Source organism: Lates calcarifer, linkage group LG19, assembly GCF_001640805.2.
Source record: "Lates calcarifer isolate ASB-BC8 linkage group LG19, TLL_Latcal_v3, whole genome shotgun sequence".
NCBI classification, from domain to species: Eukaryota; Metazoa; Chordata; class Actinopteri; family Centropomidae; genus Lates; species Lates calcarifer.
In genome coordinates this window covers 19,099,118-19,119,197 of record NC_066851.1, presented here as the reverse complement: position 1 = coordinate 19,119,197, position 20,080 = coordinate 19,099,118, and the positions used below count along the sequence as shown (strand labels likewise).

The window sequence follows — 20,080 nt, the reverse complement described above, 5'->3', positions numbered from 1 at the left end:
GTCAGATGGTGAGTACAACACTTACTGCACCAATCCAACGTTTTCTCTCCTAATAGATCTTTCAATACCTCCGTTCATGGCATCTGCAGATACTGAGCACTGATCTGATACCAGTACTTCTTTTTCCCAAATTTAAAATCTGCACACTTCACTGCATGGAGGTAATTTGGATAATTTTAATGTAAGATAACATGAGACCAGGTGGTGCCGTGGTGCTGAAAGTTTGCAGCCATGTGGCTAAATTTTAACAGAGAATTTTTGACATTGACAAAGAAACTGTATTTAATGTGGATCAGTCACGTGTGAGCCAGAGAAGCTGTTTCCTTTAGCTGCTAGTTAGCATCGTGTTCAGGGACAGATATGTGAATGCTCTCAGTCTTGTCATTTAACCCTCGGCAAGAAAGCAAATAAGCATATTTTCCAAAATGTCTAACTATTTCTTTAATAAGATCACTATCACCCTGACACCAATCCATTGTATTGGTTTGTTGGATCCTTTCAGCAATACCTAAAAATATGAAATTGGCCTCAGACTGTTTATTTACCTTTTAAAAGGTTGATAGTTTATGATTTATTCATCTACAGGTTATCTATATGGGAGTCTGTGTGTATACTCCTGCCTTTGCACTAAATGCAGGTATGAAAAATTCTAATATTTTTGTCTGTCTCAGTAAATCTGAATGGATGAGATCTGTGGTTCAATGTGTAACTGTGTGTTTTTGTTTCAGTTACTGGATTTGAATTATGGGGAACAGTGCTGGCCACTGGCCTTGTGTGCACATTGTACACAACAATGGTGAGTCATTTTCATGCAGCTTAATTTTGATGCTCTTGCGTTTGAATATCCATGACTTGTTATCTGTGACTGTCGTCAGCAGCACTGCACATGTAGGACTTGTTGTTTTCCATCATCTTAACGGGCCTTGACTGAGGTGTTGCTTAACAGCTCAGGAAAATTACCATTATTTAGTCAAAAATGAAATAGATTTCATCCCAGAAAGGTTGCAATCCTGCAAAAAAAATGTCTTATGAATCACTTGTAGGAGATATTAGGCTTTAATAGAAATGTGAAATACAAAAGATATGATTGTTTATTTAAACAGTGTATAGCATTTTAATCAGATTCATTCCCATGTGTTTTATCTGTTCCTCACAGGGTGGTTTGAAGGCTGTGATCTGGACGGATGTCTTTCAGACTGTTGTGATGTTTGCAGGGCAGCTGGCTGTCATCATGGTGGGGGTGCAGCGAACTGGAGGGGTGTCTGAAGTTTGGAGGAAAGTCTGGGAGGGAAACCGCATATCTGGTCTGGAGTAAGTCCACATACTGTAGTCTGTGGGAGAGAGGCCAACATCAGGAATGGATGGGAAGATCTGAGCTAATGAGAGGGGTTCATCACCATGTTACACATTGATCCATTATTAATACTTCAGGAGCCAAACACGCTGCAGCAGCTAATCACTGATTTCCATGTTTACCAGAGACGAGGAACCAATTACTGACATCGGCCTCTGTACTCTGACTAAAATCGTGCAGGTTCCTCGGTTCAGATTCATTATTTCAGTACATGTACCTGTGCATCAGTGACTTTAGAGACGGAGAAGTCTCCAGTCTCTTGTCAACAAGCCAAATCCTCAAGGAAGGATAGATGCAACGACATGTAGTCAACCTAGCCTCCTGCCTGCCACAGCCACAGGAGGGCAGTAAACCACAGGATGAAAGCAAACAGTCAGCATGAGATCTTTGATAAGGCAGAATACCACTCTGAGATAAAGAGAGAGATATCTCTTCCACTTCAGTGTTTTGATTGATTTCTATTTTTAGCTTTAACTGGTGAAGCACTGCCTGCCTTTCCTCACCACTGCTGTGCATTCAGTTCCTTTAACAACATCCTAAAATACAAATGAGTGTAATTCTGTTGGATTAAAGGTCTGTTCTGAAGTGTTAAAGTGTTGTCTCTGTGCTGTATCCTCTCTCCTGTGTTCAGCTTAAACCCAGATCCTACAGAGAGACACACTTTCTGGACTCTGGGGGTCGGTGGGATCTTCCTCATGCTGTCTCTGTACGGAGTCAACCAGGCTCAGGTCCAAAGATATCTCAGCTCACGCACAGAGAAGGAGGCTGTCAGGTAAACAGACTGTAGATTTTCAGTTTTATATTGAAGCAAAAAGTCTCTACAGTGAATTTAGAGTGAAAATTCATCTCTAAAAATGTCTGTTAGCATCTGTCCTGACAGTAAACGGGTAGAATATGTATGTTATGTAAAGTCTATTTGCATGACATGTGTTATTACATGTGTTAATATGAGCCACTCTGCCCTCTGTGTTTGCATTGTAAATAAGGATATGCTTAAAATTTTCCTGATTAATTTGTCTATTTAAACTTCTTTTCTTCTCTGTGTTAGTAGCTGTCCTACAGTGGTTCCATCAGTATATTTAGTTCATTAAAGTGTTTACATCAGCTCTGCTAAATAAAAATCTCTTCTGCTGCACAAGACGTGCAGCCACAGAAACTCACACTCAACAGTATCTCAGAAAAAGTGTCACCATTTGTTTGCCCGTAGACCAAAAAAAAGGATCCACAAAAATTAGCTCTTAAGTGACCACTTTTACTTTCTGCCTCTCTGCAGGTCGTGCTACATGGTGTTTCCCTCCCTGCAGTTGGCTCTGGCTCTCAGCTGTGTGATGGGACTGGTCATGTTTGCACGTTACTGCGGAGAAGATCCCTCCGACAAGCTGGGCACCTCCTCGAGGGATGCAGTGGGTTTCAGTGTTTTATTTTCCCCCCTTTTTAGTGTCATTATCCGCTCATCCATTTGCTTCATGTTCTTAGAAACAGGGTTATGTTTTTTTCTTTCCTGCTTCCTTGAAGTATACCAGTAAAGTTCATGCAGAGTTCTATAAACAGCCCTCCAGGCCTAACAGAAGAGCTATAGTAACATGGGTATTTGCATGCTTTATAGGAATTCCCTCTTTCTTGCTGTCATCTGTTGTCACATTTGTATTTCATTTCTGGTGACTAATAAATTGATGCAAACCGGACTGAATGTTCCAGGAACATGTACTAACAATGTGTTTTTCACAGATGGTGATATACTTTGTGATGGATATGCTGCAGGGTCTGCCTGGACTGCCTGGACTGTTTGTTGCTTGTTTATTCAGTGCTGCTCTCAGGTATGGAACCCTCCCCAGTTTTAGTCTGTTTTTTTGTTTTTCAGTTCAACGTCACATTAACCCTTTCAGTACCAGCAGAACTCCAGCATCCACCAGTGAGGCCTGTACATGAACCCATGTCTTATCTCACCATCAGTCACCATGGCAATAGCTCTGACCCTCCTTAGTTCAATGAGCTATTATGAGTAGAGCCAGTCATAGTCCAGAGAATTCAAAGCAGGCGAGTGATGATTATGGCTTGGTTTTTTAGTCATATTACCCTCAATAAAGTTTTGCTGTTGCACTTTATTGTTTCTCGTCTGTTATTTTATTGGTTTCGAGGTCGAGCTCATAGGTTGTGTGAGTTACACAAAAAACCTCATCTCACTAATTATTGTTGTATAATGAGCGATCATAGCATTTCTAGTAAAATGTATCGTGTCACAGATTTGTTTTAGGCTAACCTTGCATGTACATGTGTATGTCTTTACTAGTCACACCCAGCAGCGCAGACTAGAATGATCATGCAGTTGAATTAACAATTAACACCCCTCTAAAACAGTTTAAAACAAAAACTGAACATTATAACCTGCACTCCTTTTAGCTGGGTGTTCCTAATAAACTGCTAACTCACTGTATAATCCACTATCAGTCCTCACCTCTCTAATACTGTGATAATTTTGTTGTTAGTTCGGCAGATGAATAATTAACTGATTATAACTTGATGTATTTTGAAGATGGCAGTAATGATGAGTATTTATTTTTGTTTTTCCTGTTCAGCACCATCTCCTCTGCCTTTAACTCTTTGGCCACTGTGACAATGGAAGACCTCATCAAACCATATTTCCCTGCCATGTCAGAATCCAGAGCAACCCTGCTGTCCAAAGCCTTAGGTGAGCTCTCTTTAAATTTTAAGTTATAATTAAAAACAACAAGAAGAAATGATGTGTTTGTTGAGATGTTTTAACTTGTGTTTCCTCAATAAGCTGCGTCCTACGGGCTGCTGTGTCTGGCCATGGCCTATCTCACTCACCTCATGGGTGACTCAGTTCTACAGGTAAGTTCACATTGAATCGTAACCAATATTTTCCACTAAATTTGTGCTGATTATAATTTTTATGATTATTACTATTTTTATTTTTGAACTCCAGGTGGCTTTAAAAATCTTCGGGATGGTCGGTGGTCCTATTCTCGGTCTGTTTTCTCTCGGGATGTTCTTCCCCTGGGCCAACTCCACTGTAAGTTGAACATCATCGTGAGCTCTGTCATGTAGTCATGACAGAGTGTACAGTATAATCCTCCAGTAGAAAACTACATAAAACAAATTACTCACTAACAAAACACAAGAGTGGTTTGAAAAGAGTTTAAAATTGTTATCTTACAGCAGTAGAGTCCAGTAATTTTGTTTGTGATGGTTCAAAATCAACTCTCAATCAATTCGACTTGAGGCTTAGAAAGGATATGAGCATGTGAACATTTCCTCCTCAAGTGTTCCTGTTTTAAAAAGACTCGAGGACACAAAAAAGGTCAAAATAAAAGTATTTTCTAACAGTAACATATTTATTTTTTGGCACCTGTAGCGTCTCATGAGTCTGTAGCTTTCTGTCTTGTTTATCACTGAGCACATGATTTACATACTCAGCTCAGATTGAAGAGTTATTTTCTGATGTTGCCACTATAGAGAGCTGTGCTGCTGGGTTTTAGACTATGTACCAAATAGCCTGCAGGTTTGTGATATTCTATTTACCTTGCAAAATATATTATTGAAATGACTGAGTTTGAGCTGGTGCCTGTGCCAGAGGGTAGAGATAACAGAGATGCACTCCTGTGCATCAGAAGACTTTTTCCTTTGATCATTTTGGGACACATCTGATTTGTTAGGGACAGAAAAAGACTTGGGATTTTGTTTTCCTGTTGTCTCCAGGGAGCGGTGGCAGGTCTGGGCACCGGCCTGGCTGTAGCTTTCTGGGTCGGCATCGGCAGCATCTTCACTCGTAGCTCCGGCGCGAGGCCGCTGCCTCCTGACTGCACAGCCATCCTCAACACGACCACCGCCATTCACACTGCACTCAGCAACGTCACTCTGAGGTATTATTCACACAGACAGGACAACAGTGTTTTGTTTTTACTCATTTCACAAGTTAATCATCTCTCTTTGTTCTTTAGCCAACCCACTGGACTGAAGAGGTTTTATTCATTGTCTTACATGTGGTACAGTGCATTTAACTGCTTCACAGTCATTCTTATAGGCCTGATCATCAGCTTTCTCACAGGTAGGCAAGTTCTCATGTGTGCATATCCTCTCTATAATCCACAACTTCTCTTTACAAACAGTTTAAATGTATATTTTCTGTTTAGGCCCTATGAAAGAAGAGGATGTAACACCAGGAACAATCTATCCCCTGTTAGGGAAACTCCTTTGTTTTCTGCCTGAACACCTCAAAAAGAAGCTCTGCTGTGTGACTCCTCTGGGACAGACAGTAAGTAAAATGATGGAGTTTAAAGAGCAACACATGATCCCCTGCCATAGATTTAAATGCAGTACTTCCTTATAATCATGATGCGATTTGTTTCTCATCATTTTGGAGCAAAATTCAGAAGTTCATGACTAGCTGGCAGCACACTATGATTTAAAGCCTGATTATAAGCTCAATTTTGAGCAGAGAGTTTGCACACAAACAGAGAGATTCTATCAGACATGTTTGATAGTTGCTATCAGTAATTGAACAAATCAGATGGTAGGTAATGACTCAGTAACATCTAAGCAACTATTAAAGCAACACAACAGCCTCTGCAGCCACGAGTGGTAATTAATTCTGTTGGGATCCGAGTCCGAGCGGTTAAGCAATGATTAGCAGACACTTGATTGGAGGTCAGAGTGCATTGTCCCACTCTATGAACTGAAACATGGCCGAACGATGTGTATTACCCATGATCCCCTGCTTCTGGAGCAGGAAGTGCTCTCGTTCTGACGAACACACTAAAGTCTATTTATAATTCTTTACATTTTAAAAAGTTTCCTGGCTGGATATCAGAGATGAACACTGGTGATTAATGACCTCTAAGTCTTTTTAACTGATCTACAGTTCGGCATTATTCACTGAAGTCATATAGAGTATGTATGCTAATAACTTGGCGACCCTCTGACTTTTCATATGAGCTTGATATTTTTGGTTTTTAGTGAAATATCTTTATAACTTTTGGATGATTTGCCGTACAATTTGCAACAGATAACCAAGATAAATTGTAATAAATCTGTTGTTGACCTGTAGTGTTAAATATCTTAGTGAACAGTTGATGAAATCAGCTATTTATTCATTTTTTAAAATTATTCTTAAAGCTTTCATCACACCAAATGCAGCCTGCACAACACAAAGAAAACAACGGGTTGGGTTTCCAACAGGAGGACGGACTATCACAGGAAGAGGCCGAGAGTTTTCTTCCTGATGGTCACACACCTTCTGTGGAGCATGAAACAACAGTGTGATATCGCAGCCTCTCATTTCAGGCTACAGAACGGTTAAAGCCTCTTTACACAGAGCACTTGGACAAAAAATATGTTTGTATACTGTTGACTTTAGGATGAAGGATGTGATTCATATTTGCACTGTCAGATGCTGCAGCGAGGTTGAAACTAAAGAATGTCAACCAATGTCAATCAGTCAACACTAGTCAACAATTTTTTTTTTTTTTAAATTTCAGTTTACTGGCATCTGCAGCTGAGCCCATCACTGTCTTGTAGATAATCACGGTTGATTTACATACGGTATTTGTCAGCTTCAGGAGCATGATCTCTGATTCACATTCAGTTGAGTCCTTGCATGTAAAAATACTGCACTACACTGCTAAAGATGTTTCATCCTGGTATTTACCACTGTATATACTTGACTGTTTAGCACTACTGCAGCTGTACGAGAGGTCCTGTGTCATACTGTTGTTAGATGATAGTGCCTCACTTTTTAAGAATGTACGAGTGAATTCTGACTGTAATGTAATGTTGTAAACCCTTTTCTTAAAGGGATTAAAGATTTTGTAGTTAACCTTTTTCATTGTTTTTCCCTCTTATTTTATTTTTCTCTAGCTGAAAAATAAATAGAATGGTACATTTTAATCACCAGCTTTTTTCTTGCTCAAAGTTTCTACAGTTTCCAAGATCAAGAATGAAAGACAAACGTTCTTTCACAATGAATTCATTGTAATTAACGTTTGGTAAATATTACGTCTAAACATATTTAAAAGATATTTATGTGTGTGTATGTGTTTACTATTTGTGGTAAGACCTAAAACAAAATGACTGGATCAGCTAATTTCTTCCTGCCTGATATTTACACTTGTGTTTCAGTTACATCGATAGTTTTAGAGCAAAGTTCCTCATGGCTGATATATAGTAACAATATCCAAAATTCAATTTGAACATTTTATGCCACAAAAATAGAACAGTAATATTGGTAGTTTTCATTGTTTTTGTGTGTGTGTGTGTGTGTGTGTGTGTGTTTTTTTTTTTTTTTACTCTTTCAACCATTGTTATGAGACAGAAAAAGGCTAAAACATAGGACTGGGTTAAATGTCAGTATATATATTTATTTTAATTTTTTTTTTTTTTTTAACTTAATTTGATCAGAAACTCTCTTGAGATACATTATCTCCTTACGAGAGAGACGTGGCCAAAATGGCAGTGGAGTAGTCACTAAATCTCCTGTACGGGTACAATGTTACATGATATGTAGCTCTTTGGTTATACCTTGTATTTTGATTTAAATTTGTTCCAAAAGTCAAATATTGGGTCTGTTTTTAAATCAAATAAATGTGACTAAGTATCTCATTCTCATTTGTTAAGGTTCCCTGTAATAGAGTCTACATAGCTTTGGACTTTTATCTGCTACACATTAGGTAAATAGATTTGTTCCCTGCTAATGTAATTTGACTGAACATACATTATGTTTGAATCACATGAGATCTTTGTGGTGAGCTCAAAGTTTTCCACAGCAGTGACTGGGTTTATTCAAACAGGAAAAGGAAGAGTCCTGCTTCACAAAGCTCCTCTGTGCTCTGCTGATATTAAAGGCCTAAACACACAGGTTGTATAATCATTCCAATCTGTAAGCATGCACCACACAACACCACTGTTGTTTTGCCTTTATTGCATGCGTTTCTGCAAAACATAACTTGATGTGAAATGTAACACAGGCTAACACACAGGATCCAACCCTTCATCCTTATTTCTGCAGAGCCTTTTTGTTTCTTGTTTGATTTTATCCAAAGCCATGTTGGCTACCAGCGCCACTAGACGTAACCTACAGTGCTGCTAGCAGCCGTGTGAGATTGTACTTTGTCACTAAAGTCATTAGGACTCCAAATCCATGATTTGTGCCAATCCATCCAGTACGAGTACGAGATACAGCATTTCACACGATAAATGAAAACTTTGTCCTGCTGGTGGCACTAGAGAAAAAGTCAGACCATTATCAAAATCCTTGGGGTACATCCTCCGGGGAACGTGAATGTCTGTACCAAATTTCAAAGGGCAGGTGTACACTAACGCTGTCGTAACCCGCTGTAAATACAGTGGATTACAGTTTCCTGTGCAGTCTACTGTCTACTGTCTCAGTGCCACTGTATAAGAGATATATATGTAAAGAACATATAAACCAAAATACATTCAAGGAATTTGGGAATGTACTGTTTCATGTGTATTTTTTCAAAATGGAAATGAATTAATGTCATGTTTCACACTGTTTTCACAGCTCGCCACCCAACACAAACACCATTTAGTCTGCATTTTTGAAAGTCAAATTAGTCCTATGTAACAGCGTCTCTAACTTTGCATGTCTACCATGCAGTCTATTCAACCATCTGTTGATTATATAGAGTAGTGTTCTGGAAACTGACTGTGATCTTGTGTTTTCCATTTCCTTGTGAACTGCCACAGTTAACAGCTCCATCAGTGTGCTGCTGTCATTTGTGGACACAGACGGGTCCTTTAACACTGCAGGACGCTGCTGTGCTGGTCTGCTGATAGAAATGGAGGAGAACAGGTTAGCTGATCTTTCTGTGTTAATTATCTCTCATGTTTTCATACATAACGTGTGTATTTGTGAAATGTCATACTAGCCCTTCAAATGTACACGTAGCAGTTGAATGTAGCTCATTTCACAGTTTTACAGTACTATCAAAATACTAATCTTTTTGTAACTTTCGGTAATGTACTCATGCATTACTCTGAATACCATGTTCCTTTTTTGTTTTTAAATTTCTGATGTCAGGAGTTCAGTGCTGTCATATCGTAACCATTATCTAAAGTAGCGGAGCCAGACTATTTTCATAGCCAGGTTGAGCCCAGTTCTCACTTTGGGCTGGCACATAAATCAGAATATTGTTGAGTTTTTTCTGCAGGTATGGAGCTGTAGAGAGGTTTATTATGATGTTTACTTATGGTCAGAAAAAGTTTATCTTAAATAAGCACCTGATAGTTTGTGGATGTGCAGGAAATAAGACAAGACAGATCAACACAGGAATATTAATATTAATAGTATAATTTTCCTTTTTTTCTATTTTTGTTATTATTACTTCTATCAATAACATTATTAGCAGCCAGAGGAAACTATAATCGACTATGTGGCACTGTGTGGGATGGTCAGACTGTGATCAGGTCTGACCAGGTCCGTCTGGCTCCGCCACCGATTATCTAACAGCCATTTTAGCCCAAAATTACTCAGAAACTTTTACTTGTAGTTTAGTTGTTCTAACTGAGCTTCTGTTAATTATGAAACTGGGTGCACACATTTGTATGAACATGCTCACAATTAAAATCATTTGAAAACAGACGACTAAAACACTACAGTGTTTTTGTAAACAGATATAAGTGCTTATTAATGTAATTGTCAACAACCACAACTCCTCCTGTAAATGAAAATCAGGCTACTAAGCAAAATGCCTCAACACCCATCCTGTACTACCCCACCCAAACTATGGTTTGCTTGAAGTTTTAAAAAGTATGTTACAGCTCGGTTAAAAAAGGAGAGGTTTCTGGGTTGTATTGTCAATGGGGGGGGATACAAAGTCAGAAATACTTTTCAGTATAATGCAACATTTCCTTTAACATTTTCTGACAATGTCACCAAAAACTAAACGTTTTCATCTTCATAAATGTAGAGTTTATGGCAGAGCTGTTGTACTGAATGGCAGTAGACTGAACACTCTTTGAACTTTGCCAGAGTCCAGTTCAAATGACCTCACATTGTTTATGATTTGCAGGAGCAGAATGTGGACCTTTATATTTCTGTGTATCGTGGGGCTGAACATCTTTCAGGTCAGTCAGTAACACAGGATTACACCTTAGATCTTAAAATTCAAGCAGAATTGTATCATATTTAATGATTTTCTTTTGTTGTTGTTTTTTTTTTACAGCCTACTGAAGGAGGTAAAATGATTCATATGAGTTTAAAAATGAGCAAAAAAAGAATGTTTTCAGTGTAACATTGTTCTCTAACAGATATAGTGTCTTTTGGTGTCTGTCTGTTTTGTGTGTTTCAGCCAACTCAACACAAATGTATTACTACAAGCTGACAATAGATAACAACGCAATTGGAAACATAACTGAGATACTGACATCTATCAGTTACGACTCAGTCCAAGTTGACAACATTCAAAAGACAACGAGTAAACAGTTTTCTGATATTTCAAATACTGCACGTTTTTATTGATTTTATTTGTGGGGAAAAGTAATTGATCACTGTGCTTTTTTCCTAATAAGTCTGTGAGACTGACAAGGAGAAGAAGTGTACCTGCAAGTCAGGCCACAAATGGAGTAATAAAGTTTGTGAGACTAATGCAAAGTGTTGTGGCAACAACGAATGCACCTTCTCCGAAAACTCGACTCACATGTGTGTTTCAAACAACACAGGTATTTGGTCATTTTCACTGTGTTTCCATAAGTGTACAGTGTTTTTGTGTGTGTCGAGTGTATCAAGCGTTTGACATCTTTTCTCTTCACAGTTACAATCACAGGATCTGTTACTATAAAGGGAGTGGTGTATGAAAGCTGTCTGGCAGACAAAGGGTCTCAGGATTATATGTCTTGTAATGACAAATTGTTAAACAGGGTAAAAACAAGTATTTATGAATAAATGCCACTTTATTATTACCTTAAGGAGGAGTCATGTAATTAATTTCAATATTTTCACTTTCCAATAACATACTGATGTATTGTTGCCTTTCAGATGAAAGAAGTGTACAGCACTTTGGAGGGATTTGACATCTTAAAAATTTCCAAATACCGGTATTTGTTTTGCTTACAAATTTTTAAAAATGCTGTTATCTGTGTGTTTTCAATATGTGACTGAAATCTCAATTTTTTCTTCTCTGAAGTGTTGGAAGCATCATTGTAGACTTTGAAATGACCATTGTCTCTGACATCAAGCCACAAGATCTGATTGACAGATCAGAAAACCTGGCCAAAAATCTGACAGCCTCACTTAAACTGGAAACTACAGGTAATTATATCTACAACAAATCTCTTTTTTCATTTTAGATATTCATGGTGAAAAAAAATATGATACAATGAAAGTAGAGAGGTTTATACAGGGCAATACCCAAGGTAAGAACATATACATGTCATTATGTGCATTAATGTAGTATTTGTGCAAAAAACTAAATTAAACCAGTGGTGCATTTTCCTCATTATCCCAAGCAAGAAGATATATACTATATATCACAATACATAGTAATATACTGCGGTGAAGTACATGATAACAAAATAATAATAAGCATGCAACATGTACATATATGTAAATAGATGTAAATAAAGTATATAAATAAAGTGTATGCATATGTAGATTTTTGTTTATTCTTCTTCTTCTTCTTCACATGAGAATTTCCATCACCAATAAGTAATTTATCTCACTTAATTATTTCAAGACAGGAAAGATGAGAAAGCCTAAAAGTACTCTGGTTCAGAATCTGAAATGTAGTGAAGTGACCCTTTAACAGGTTTAGCAGTTTATCTGTGTTCTGTGAAATCATTTTGTTTCACTGTTCAGAGAAATAGGAAATAATTTCATTCAGTTTCAAAGTAGAAGTACACAACATAACTTTTTAAAATTTGCAGTTACTTTTAGCAAAGTTATAAACTCTCTGTATAAACTCTTTATTTCTCCACAGGTGTTCTCCATTTAAGTATGCCAGATAACCCTGTGAAATATGACTCCAATCACAAACTCAAATGCACATCACAGGAGGAGTTTGAAGGTGTCTCTCCTGAGTGGACGCTGAAAAATCATGGCAAAGTATCCATCATAACTAATGGCACAGAGTCAGAGATTACATCAGTGCCACGTGAGACCACACTCATCCTCAAAAACATAACAGAAGTCTGGGAGGGTGAGTTTGCTTCAGCCACTGTATTTACATTTTAGATATCTCATCCTGTCAGGTGTGTTACACTGAGTGTTTGGATTAGCAAAAGGAAAGTAACAAAGGACATATAGCAGGATGTAAAGCAAATTTAAAGGGAACCCACTTATAAAAACTAGCAGCTTTTAGCTCAAACCAAAAGACCAAAACAATGTGAAAAGAAGTATGGCTGGCCAGGTGAGGTAGTATGACTGATCTGAAGCACAAGGGTACACCTGTGTAAAATAATTCAACTGGATTTTCACCAGGATGGTCTATATTTCACACAGACAAAAACACAATCACAACAATAACATGTACGCATTTTACACATTGTGGCTTTAACTCTTATCCCTGCTTGTGTTTTTTCCTCAGGAGAGTACACATGTACCTACAATCAAAAGAATGAATCATTCACCATATCCCACATAGCCAGAGCTGTGATGGATGTCTCCCTCTTGCCAAACATTGACATCACCACAGATCCACCGTTTCCACTTTGTACGTCTGTAGATGGTTTACTGAATGTAATAGGCAGATGTGAGATAAGGAAAAGTGATGAAGCTTATAAGGTGAACTGGACAAGCAGTATCATCAAAAGTGCAATAACTCAATCTAAACCTTTCAGTAAGTATGTTTTCTTGTATACATCTTCTTCATGCATTCATTTAAATTAATCCTTGTGCAAACTTGTTACAAAAATAAGTGACATGTGTATGTGATCGTTGCAGATTCCTCTGAAGAAACAGTTGCTTATGAAGCCAAGACAATAGTTGGCTGCAACTCATCTGTGCTACCGCTAACATGCACATTCGAGAACAGGCTCAACCAAACCAGAGAAGCTACAGTCAATATCAACATCATTCGTGGTATGTTGGTTAAAAATAGAGTTCACAGTCAAATTCACTGAGATCACATTTTTCCACCATCTTGATGTTTAATGTGAACATTAATTTAAGCTCCTGAGCTCCTAAGCTCCTGTATCTGCGAGGGATTTTATGCATTGCACTGCTGCCACATGACTGGCTGACTGGATAATTGCATGATGCAGGTGTACAGTTGTTCGTAATGAAGGTCACTATGAGTGTATAAAGCCTGGCACACACTAAGAGGTTTTTAAAATCTTAAGCGATTTAGAAAATGTGAGAGACACACGACAACAAATAATGACAGAATTCAGTTTTGTTTTAACTCTCAAAAACTCGAAATCTCGCGCGATCAAAAGTGACTTTAGAGTAAACAAACATGGCGGACGACGATATCGCTTGTTGTGCTTCTGTCTTCCCTCAGCTTGCTGGATTTCTGATTGTTAATATTGATCATAATATTTATTTATATTTAATTCGGCAACATAATCGTTAGAAAAATCCGCTAATCGGGCCTTTGCTGATTTTGATCGGGAGGGGAGATTCGGGCCGATAATCGGTACCCCGCTTCAGACAGCCATGATGTGTGAAGTATGTTTTTCTAATACTCCCTTAGTGGTTTTGGACACTGGGGAATATTTATATGACATATGAAATATTTTATACATCAATGATCTTCACATGAATTTCAGATTAATTTCATGTTGTCCTAAATGTATCTTTGCACAAACTGTTTTCCTAACTGTATGTAGTAAATAGATAAATCAAGCTTTAACTTTTCTTCTCCAAAACAGTTGGTGAGAAGTACTGTGAAGCTGAAGGTGACTGGAAAGTCACCAAAGTTGGATACACTGCAATGATAAACTGCATTAACGCAGATGGAAAAAGACTAAGGCAATGCACAGGGTAAGGCTTCAACTAATCATTATTTTTATTAAAATCCTAGTTACTTTTTCAGATGTATCCATTAAACATTTGGAATATATATTGTAAAAAAATAAAAACTCAATTGCTTGTTATTGACTGATCATTTAATCAACTAATCATTTCAGCACTGAGATGAAGGGAAAATGGGAAGAGGAGTCGTCAGACTGTGTGAATTGGGAATTGAGTAGTGTGCTGCAAAGTGCAAACGTAAGCTTAACTCTCACACCCTGGTTTTCAAAAGCTATTACATCCTGTGTGCAGAAAGATATACAACAAAATTATATTTTTACAGAGGGTATCGCATTAAATAGTGGTCATTGGTCATCATGGTCATCATTGTTGTTGCAGATTGTGGATATCGGACTTGGCATACTGGATGAAAATGCTGCACTTGTATTTTCCCGCCTTGAGAATGTCACTAATAACACAAATACTATCAATAGTTACGCCAACATGAATGCATCCGTTCAAGTACTCTCGACCTTGGGTAACAAGCTAAATAACATAAATAATGACTCAACAGTGAATGTAAGTATTATCTTTATTGAATGTTATTGTTGGATTTTAACCAATATGGGCTGGTGCTTATATTTTCCATTTAAAGTTATAAGATTTTTTTCATATAGTATTTACATTCAGTAATGTCCTCTTGACACAGCATTTTTAATTTCTTGTTACTGCTCATGTGGTGAATAACACGGTTGCTGTTATCATAAAGAAGCCACAGGAAATGCAGTCAAAACAAGACAATATCCATTGTTTTGACAGTGTTTGCACTTGCATTAAACCACACTTACGTCACCACTAACCACAGGTGTGAAATCTTAAGGGTTGCAGCTTTACGCTTCCAATAATGATTATTTTGTGCAAATATTCAGTATAAACACTGTTAAATTGACTTATTCTCCATGTATCTGTGTAATTCTCACCTTTTCTCAAGTAATACAACCAGGAAAGCTAAAATCACTGGCAATTAAAACAAGCTTCTTTCTTTTCAGGATGTCCTGGAATCATCCAGTAATTTGCTGGAAAAGTCTCTTCAAAATTCTTGGACAAGAAAAACCAATGAGGGCAATTTGTCATTGGCTGAGATATATCTGAGCTCTGTTGAGAAATTAATCAAGGTGACAAACCTAACAGAAGGAAAGAAAAAAACAAATATCGAGGTAGAAACATTCAATAACACAGACTCGAGATGTACCAACATTGTGTTCAATGTCACAGTCAAGCTTTGTGATGGAATAAAAGGCGTTGTAAAAACAGCCGGATTTCAACAACTCCAGTTGTACTTGCCCCACAAAAATGACACAGACCAGCTTAACAGCATTGTTGTTTCAACAACTACTGAAGAGGAAGAGAATCCAGTTGAGGTTAGAATTAAATTCCCACTGATCAGTCCGAGGCCTCGCAATGTTATGATGCGTTGTGTCTACTGGGACAACAAGACCAGAGACTGGTCATCAGAGGGATGTAGATGGGAGCATTCTTCTAATAATGATACTGAGGGAGAATGTATTTGCAATCATTTGTCCTCATTTGCCATTCTAATGGCTAAGTATCCAGTGGAGATTCCTGGGATGAATGAGATAACAATCGTGGGTCTGTCTATATCAGTCCTGTCTCTAATCCTCAGTCTCTTGATAGAGCTGACCGTCTGGAGTGCTGTGGTTAAAACCCACACTTTGTATTTACGCCACACTGCTCACGTTAACATTTCTCTGTGCTTGCTGGTTGCAGATTGCTGTTTTTTAGCATCTTCTGAGCCAAGTGAGCTTCCACTAATCTGGTGTCAGACCTTTGTGGTGTTGAAGCATTTTTGCTACCTGGCCATGTTCTTTTGGATGTTGTGTCTGAGCATCACACTTCTTCATCAAGCAGTTTTTCTGTTCCATAGTGTGAGCAAGAAAAACTACCTGAGGTTCTCATTAGTCCTGGGCTATGTATGTCCTTTGCTTATTGTTACCATCACATTCCTCACCAACAAGGGCGGTGCTGAAGGGGCCTACTTCACCCATGACACCTGTTGGCTGGTTTACTCTGGACTTTTACAGGGGTCCATTCACACATTCCTCATACCAGTCGGTATAATTGTTTTTGTCAACGTGTTCTCCATGCTGGTGGTCATCATGAAGCTTTTGAATCACCCTAAGAATGCGGACAAATCTCAGGAAAATGAAAAAGCAGCTGCCAAAACTGTCATGAGGTCAGTTGTTCTTCTGACTCCAATCTTCGGGATCACTTGGGTTTTCGGGTTTGGTGTAACACTGCTTGACCTGACGTATGGAAACTTGGCCTATGCAGTCAATTACGCCTTTACCCTGCTGAACGCATTCCAGGTATGGTCAATATAATCTTTGAACTAAACATACAACTAAACAAGTAAAAGTGTTTCTCCCTCAGTGACCTCTGTCATTTCATTTGCAGGGTTTGTTCATTTTGTTAACCACATGCCTGGGAGACAAGCTGGTAAGATAGTTTTAAAATGCCAGTGCTAATCATAATTAGGGCCCGAGCAACGAGTTGCGTGGGCCCAACGGGGCCATGCAACGAGTTGCAAGGACCCTCTTGTTTTCGTTCGGTTTATTATTATTAGGGCCCGAGCAACGAGTTGCGTGGGCCCAACGGGGCCATGCAACGAGTTGCAAGGACCCTCTTGTTTTCGTTCGGTTTATTATTATTAGGGCCCGAGCAACGAGTTGCGTGGGCCCAACGGGGCCATGCAACGAGTTGCAAGGACCCTCTTGTTTTCGGTCTGTTTATTATTATTATTATTATTATTAGGGCCCGAGCAACGAGTTGCGTGGGCCCAACGGGGCCATGCAACGAGTTGCAAGGACCCTCTTGTTTTCGTTCGGTTTATTATTATTATTATTATTATTATTTTTTTTCTTCTTTTTCCGCCTCTTTGATCGCCTTTTTGAGGGCCTTAAAATGCGTCAAAACTCCTGAAAATTTGCAGACGCGTCAGGCACGGCGAAAAATTTAAGAATTTAGGGGTCTTGAGCATGGGTGTGGCAAAATGGCCTCGGTAGCGCCACCTACATTTTTAACGGAACAGCCCCTCAAGCCCGTTGCGCCTAAAAATCTGAAAATCTGCACACATATGTAACATCCCATGACGCACCAAAAAGTCTCTTGGAGCCATATTCTAAACCCAACAGAAAGTATTTTTATTTTGACCGGAAGGTGAAAAAATTGTGTGTTTTTGGCCATTTCCAGGGGTCGCTTGAACGCGAACTAGTCCTAGACGCATTATCCGATTGACTTCAAAATTTGATAATTTGTTCTTAAGACATAGACGAAGTTAAATTGCAAAAGTTTCGGACTTTTCATTGAAGGGCGTGGAAGTTATGGCCCCTCAAAGTTCGATCACTCGCCACAAAACAGGAAGTTGCTTTAAATTTGCTATATTTCGGCCATACTTTGTCCAAACTGCATCAAACTTTACAGGATTGTTAATGGTACCTATCTGCACACATCCATATGTCAATATTCATACAATTGTTGTAGCACCACCTATTTATAGCAGGAAATGACATATTTTATAGTGTGATGTCCAGTTTCTAGACGGGTGACCAGATTCACTTCACATGTTGTCAGGACAGACTTAAGGATTTTTGGAAGACTGGCTCCGAAAATTGTGAGTTTGGGTCGAAGCGTGTGCCGGTTCTGGCCCGTCAAAGTTCGGAAACCCAACTTCCTGTTTGAAACCTCAGATTTTGGGGTAACTTCCTGTTGCGACTCTCTACTTTATCCTACAGATGGAGCCATTGTATTACTCTTTGATGGGTTTTTGGAAGGGGGTCTCTGTGTGTGTGTGTCTGTGTGTGTCTGAGGGGGGAGGGGAAGAGGAGTTGATTGTGTCTGTGAGAAGCTGCCACAGGGAGGTTACAGTCAATAGAGCCATGATCTGTCACAGATGATGAGCTCTGAAAAATATTATCACAGAAAATAATTAGCATAAAAGCTTTTATTTTAAATTTTTACATCTCGGAAGTGTGAACTGTTACGCCAGCGTGTGCCCTGCGACCTGCGTTGACCCCGCGGTTGCCGGGGTCCCGCGGTCGCCGCTCCCCCGACGGGCGCCGGGTGCGAGGGCCCGTTCAACGCTGCTCGCAGCTTTAATTATTATTATTATTATTTTTTTTCTTCTTTTTCCGCCTCTTAGATCGGCTTTTTGAGGGCCTTAACATGCGTGAAAACTTACCAAAATTTGCAGACGCGTCAGGCACGGCGAAAAATTTAATAATTTAGGGGTCTTGAGCATGGGCGTGGTAAAATGCCCTCGGTAGCGCCACCTACATTTTTAAACGGAACAGCCCCTCAAGCCCGTTGCGCCTAAAAATCTGAAAATCTGCACACATATGTAACATCCCATGACGCACCAAAAAGTCTCTTGGAGCCATATTCTAAACCCAACAGAAAGTATTTTTATTTTGACCGGAAGGTGAAAAAATTGTGTGTTTTTGGCCATTTCCAGGGGTCGCTTGAACGCGAACTAGTCCTAGACGCATTATCCGATTGACTTCAAAACTTAATAGTATGTTCTTAAGACATAGACGATGTTAAATTGCGGCAGATTTTGAGTTTTTGTTGAAGGGCGTGGAAGTTATGGCCCCTCAAAGTTCGATTACTCGCCACGAAACAGGAAGTTGCTTTATTTTTGCTATATTTCGGCCATACTTTGTCCAAAACTGCATCAAACTTTACAGGATTGTTAATGGTACCTATCTGCACACATCCATATGTCAATATTCATACAATTGTTGTAGCGCCACCTATTTATAGCAGGAAATGACATATTTTATAGTGTGATGTCCAGTTTCTAGATGGGTGACCAGATTCACTTCAAATGTTGTCAGCCCCTCCTTGACAATTTTTGGAAGAAGTCCTCCGAAAATTGTGAGTTTGGGTCGAAGCGTGTGCCGGTTCTGGCCCGTCAAAGTTCGGAAACCCAACTTCCTGTTTGAAACCTCAGATTTTGGGGTAACTTCCTGTTGCGACTCTCTACTTTATCCTACAGATGGAGCCATTGTATTACTCTTTGATGGGTTTTTGGAAGGGGGTCTCTGTGTGTGTGTGTCTGTGTGTGTGTGTTTGAGGGGGAGGGGAAGAGGAGTTGATTGAGTCTGTGAGAAGCTGCCACAGGGAGGTTACAGTCAAGAGAGCCATGAGCTGTCACAGATGATGAGCTCTGAAAAATATTATCACAGAAAATAATTAGCATAAAAGCTTTTATTTTAAATTTGTTGCAACAAATTCAGGTTTCTTACAGCATTTTCCTTATTGAAAACTAAATTCTACCTGAAATGTATCAATAAAAATCTTCTTTTGCAGTTAATGTCACCAGTTTATAGTTTAGTTTTAATAGCATTCCCTGTCACTGATGTGCCTTTAATTATCGGTTCTATCAGGGATCATTTATGTGTTTATCTTACGGGGGGTGAGCCACCTCACAGGTTGGTTATATTACCTGTTGACCTCAGCTCAGTGAGCTAAGACAATGTTTAATGCAGTGTTTTTTCTGATATGAAAATGGATATTATTCAGCACATCTAACCTCAGCAGGCCCCTCTTCAGAAACTCATATCTGCAGATGTCAAAGCTGGCTCAAAAAATTAAACTGGCTTCAAATTAATTTGAAGGAATTGTAGGTTATTTTGAATTCATGTAATCTTACCATATGTCTCCCCTTGACCAAAGTCTTTACAGTTTGGTTTTGATCAGTTAGGAAATTTCACAAGGGG

General features: G+C 38.9%; 3 protein-coding genes across 5 annotated transcripts in view; all 3 read left to right on the top strand.

The window, feature by feature from the left end:
- slc5a6b (solute carrier family 5 member 6) overlaps positions 1 to 7,195 on the top strand; it is a 50,162-nt gene extending 42,967 nt beyond the window's left edge. Inside the window, exon 18 of the transcript XR_007815206.1 lies at positions 6,778 to 7,195. The gene's annotated coding sequence lies outside the window, so the exon portion shown is untranslated. The remainder of the gene's footprint in view (positions 1 to 6,777) is intronic.
- adgrf3a (adhesion G protein-coupled receptor F3a) overlaps positions 1 to 20,080 on the top strand; it is a 53,043-nt gene that overhangs the window by 29,482 nt on the left and 3,481 nt on the right. Inside the window, exons 1-13 of one of the 3 annotated variants that reach the window (XM_051078317.1) lie at positions 10,688 to 10,809; positions 10,904 to 11,053; positions 11,146 to 11,252; positions 11,370 to 11,428; positions 11,518 to 11,642; positions 12,310 to 12,528; positions 12,916 to 13,167; positions 13,272 to 13,409; positions 14,201 to 14,312; positions 14,459 to 14,540; positions 14,682 to 14,861; positions 15,332 to 16,669; positions 16,758 to 16,799. The exons of the other annotated variants lie outside the window; for them this stretch is intronic. Of the exons in view, the coding sequence (XP_050934274.1) occupies positions 10,698 to 10,809; positions 10,904 to 11,053; positions 11,146 to 11,252; positions 11,370 to 11,428; positions 11,518 to 11,642; positions 12,310 to 12,528; positions 12,916 to 13,167; positions 13,272 to 13,409; positions 14,201 to 14,312; positions 14,459 to 14,540; positions 14,682 to 14,861; positions 15,332 to 16,669; positions 16,758 to 16,799 (2,916 nt within the window). The 5' untranslated portion in view covers positions 10,688 to 10,697. Of the gene's footprint in view, positions 1 to 10,687; positions 10,810 to 10,903; positions 11,054 to 11,145; positions 11,253 to 11,369; positions 11,429 to 11,517; positions 11,643 to 12,309; positions 12,529 to 12,915; positions 13,168 to 13,271; positions 13,410 to 14,200; positions 14,313 to 14,458; positions 14,541 to 14,681; positions 14,862 to 15,331; positions 16,670 to 16,757; positions 16,800 to 20,080 lie in introns of those variants that run through there. 3 annotated transcript variants of the gene reach the window in all.
- On the top strand, positions 588 to 7,195 carry LOC108887061 (sodium-dependent multivitamin transporter; the record flags this gene model as incomplete). The annotated part of the gene is given in 13 exon segments (XM_018682231.1): positions 588 to 637; positions 729 to 796; positions 1,157 to 1,311; positions 1,986 to 2,126; positions 2,628 to 2,757; positions 3,083 to 3,171; positions 3,931 to 4,043; positions 4,137 to 4,207; positions 4,302 to 4,388; positions 5,075 to 5,238; positions 5,317 to 5,423; positions 5,509 to 5,630; positions 6,491 to 7,195. Coding segments are annotated over 13 exon segments (1,437 nt in total). The 3' UTR covers positions 6,638 to 7,195.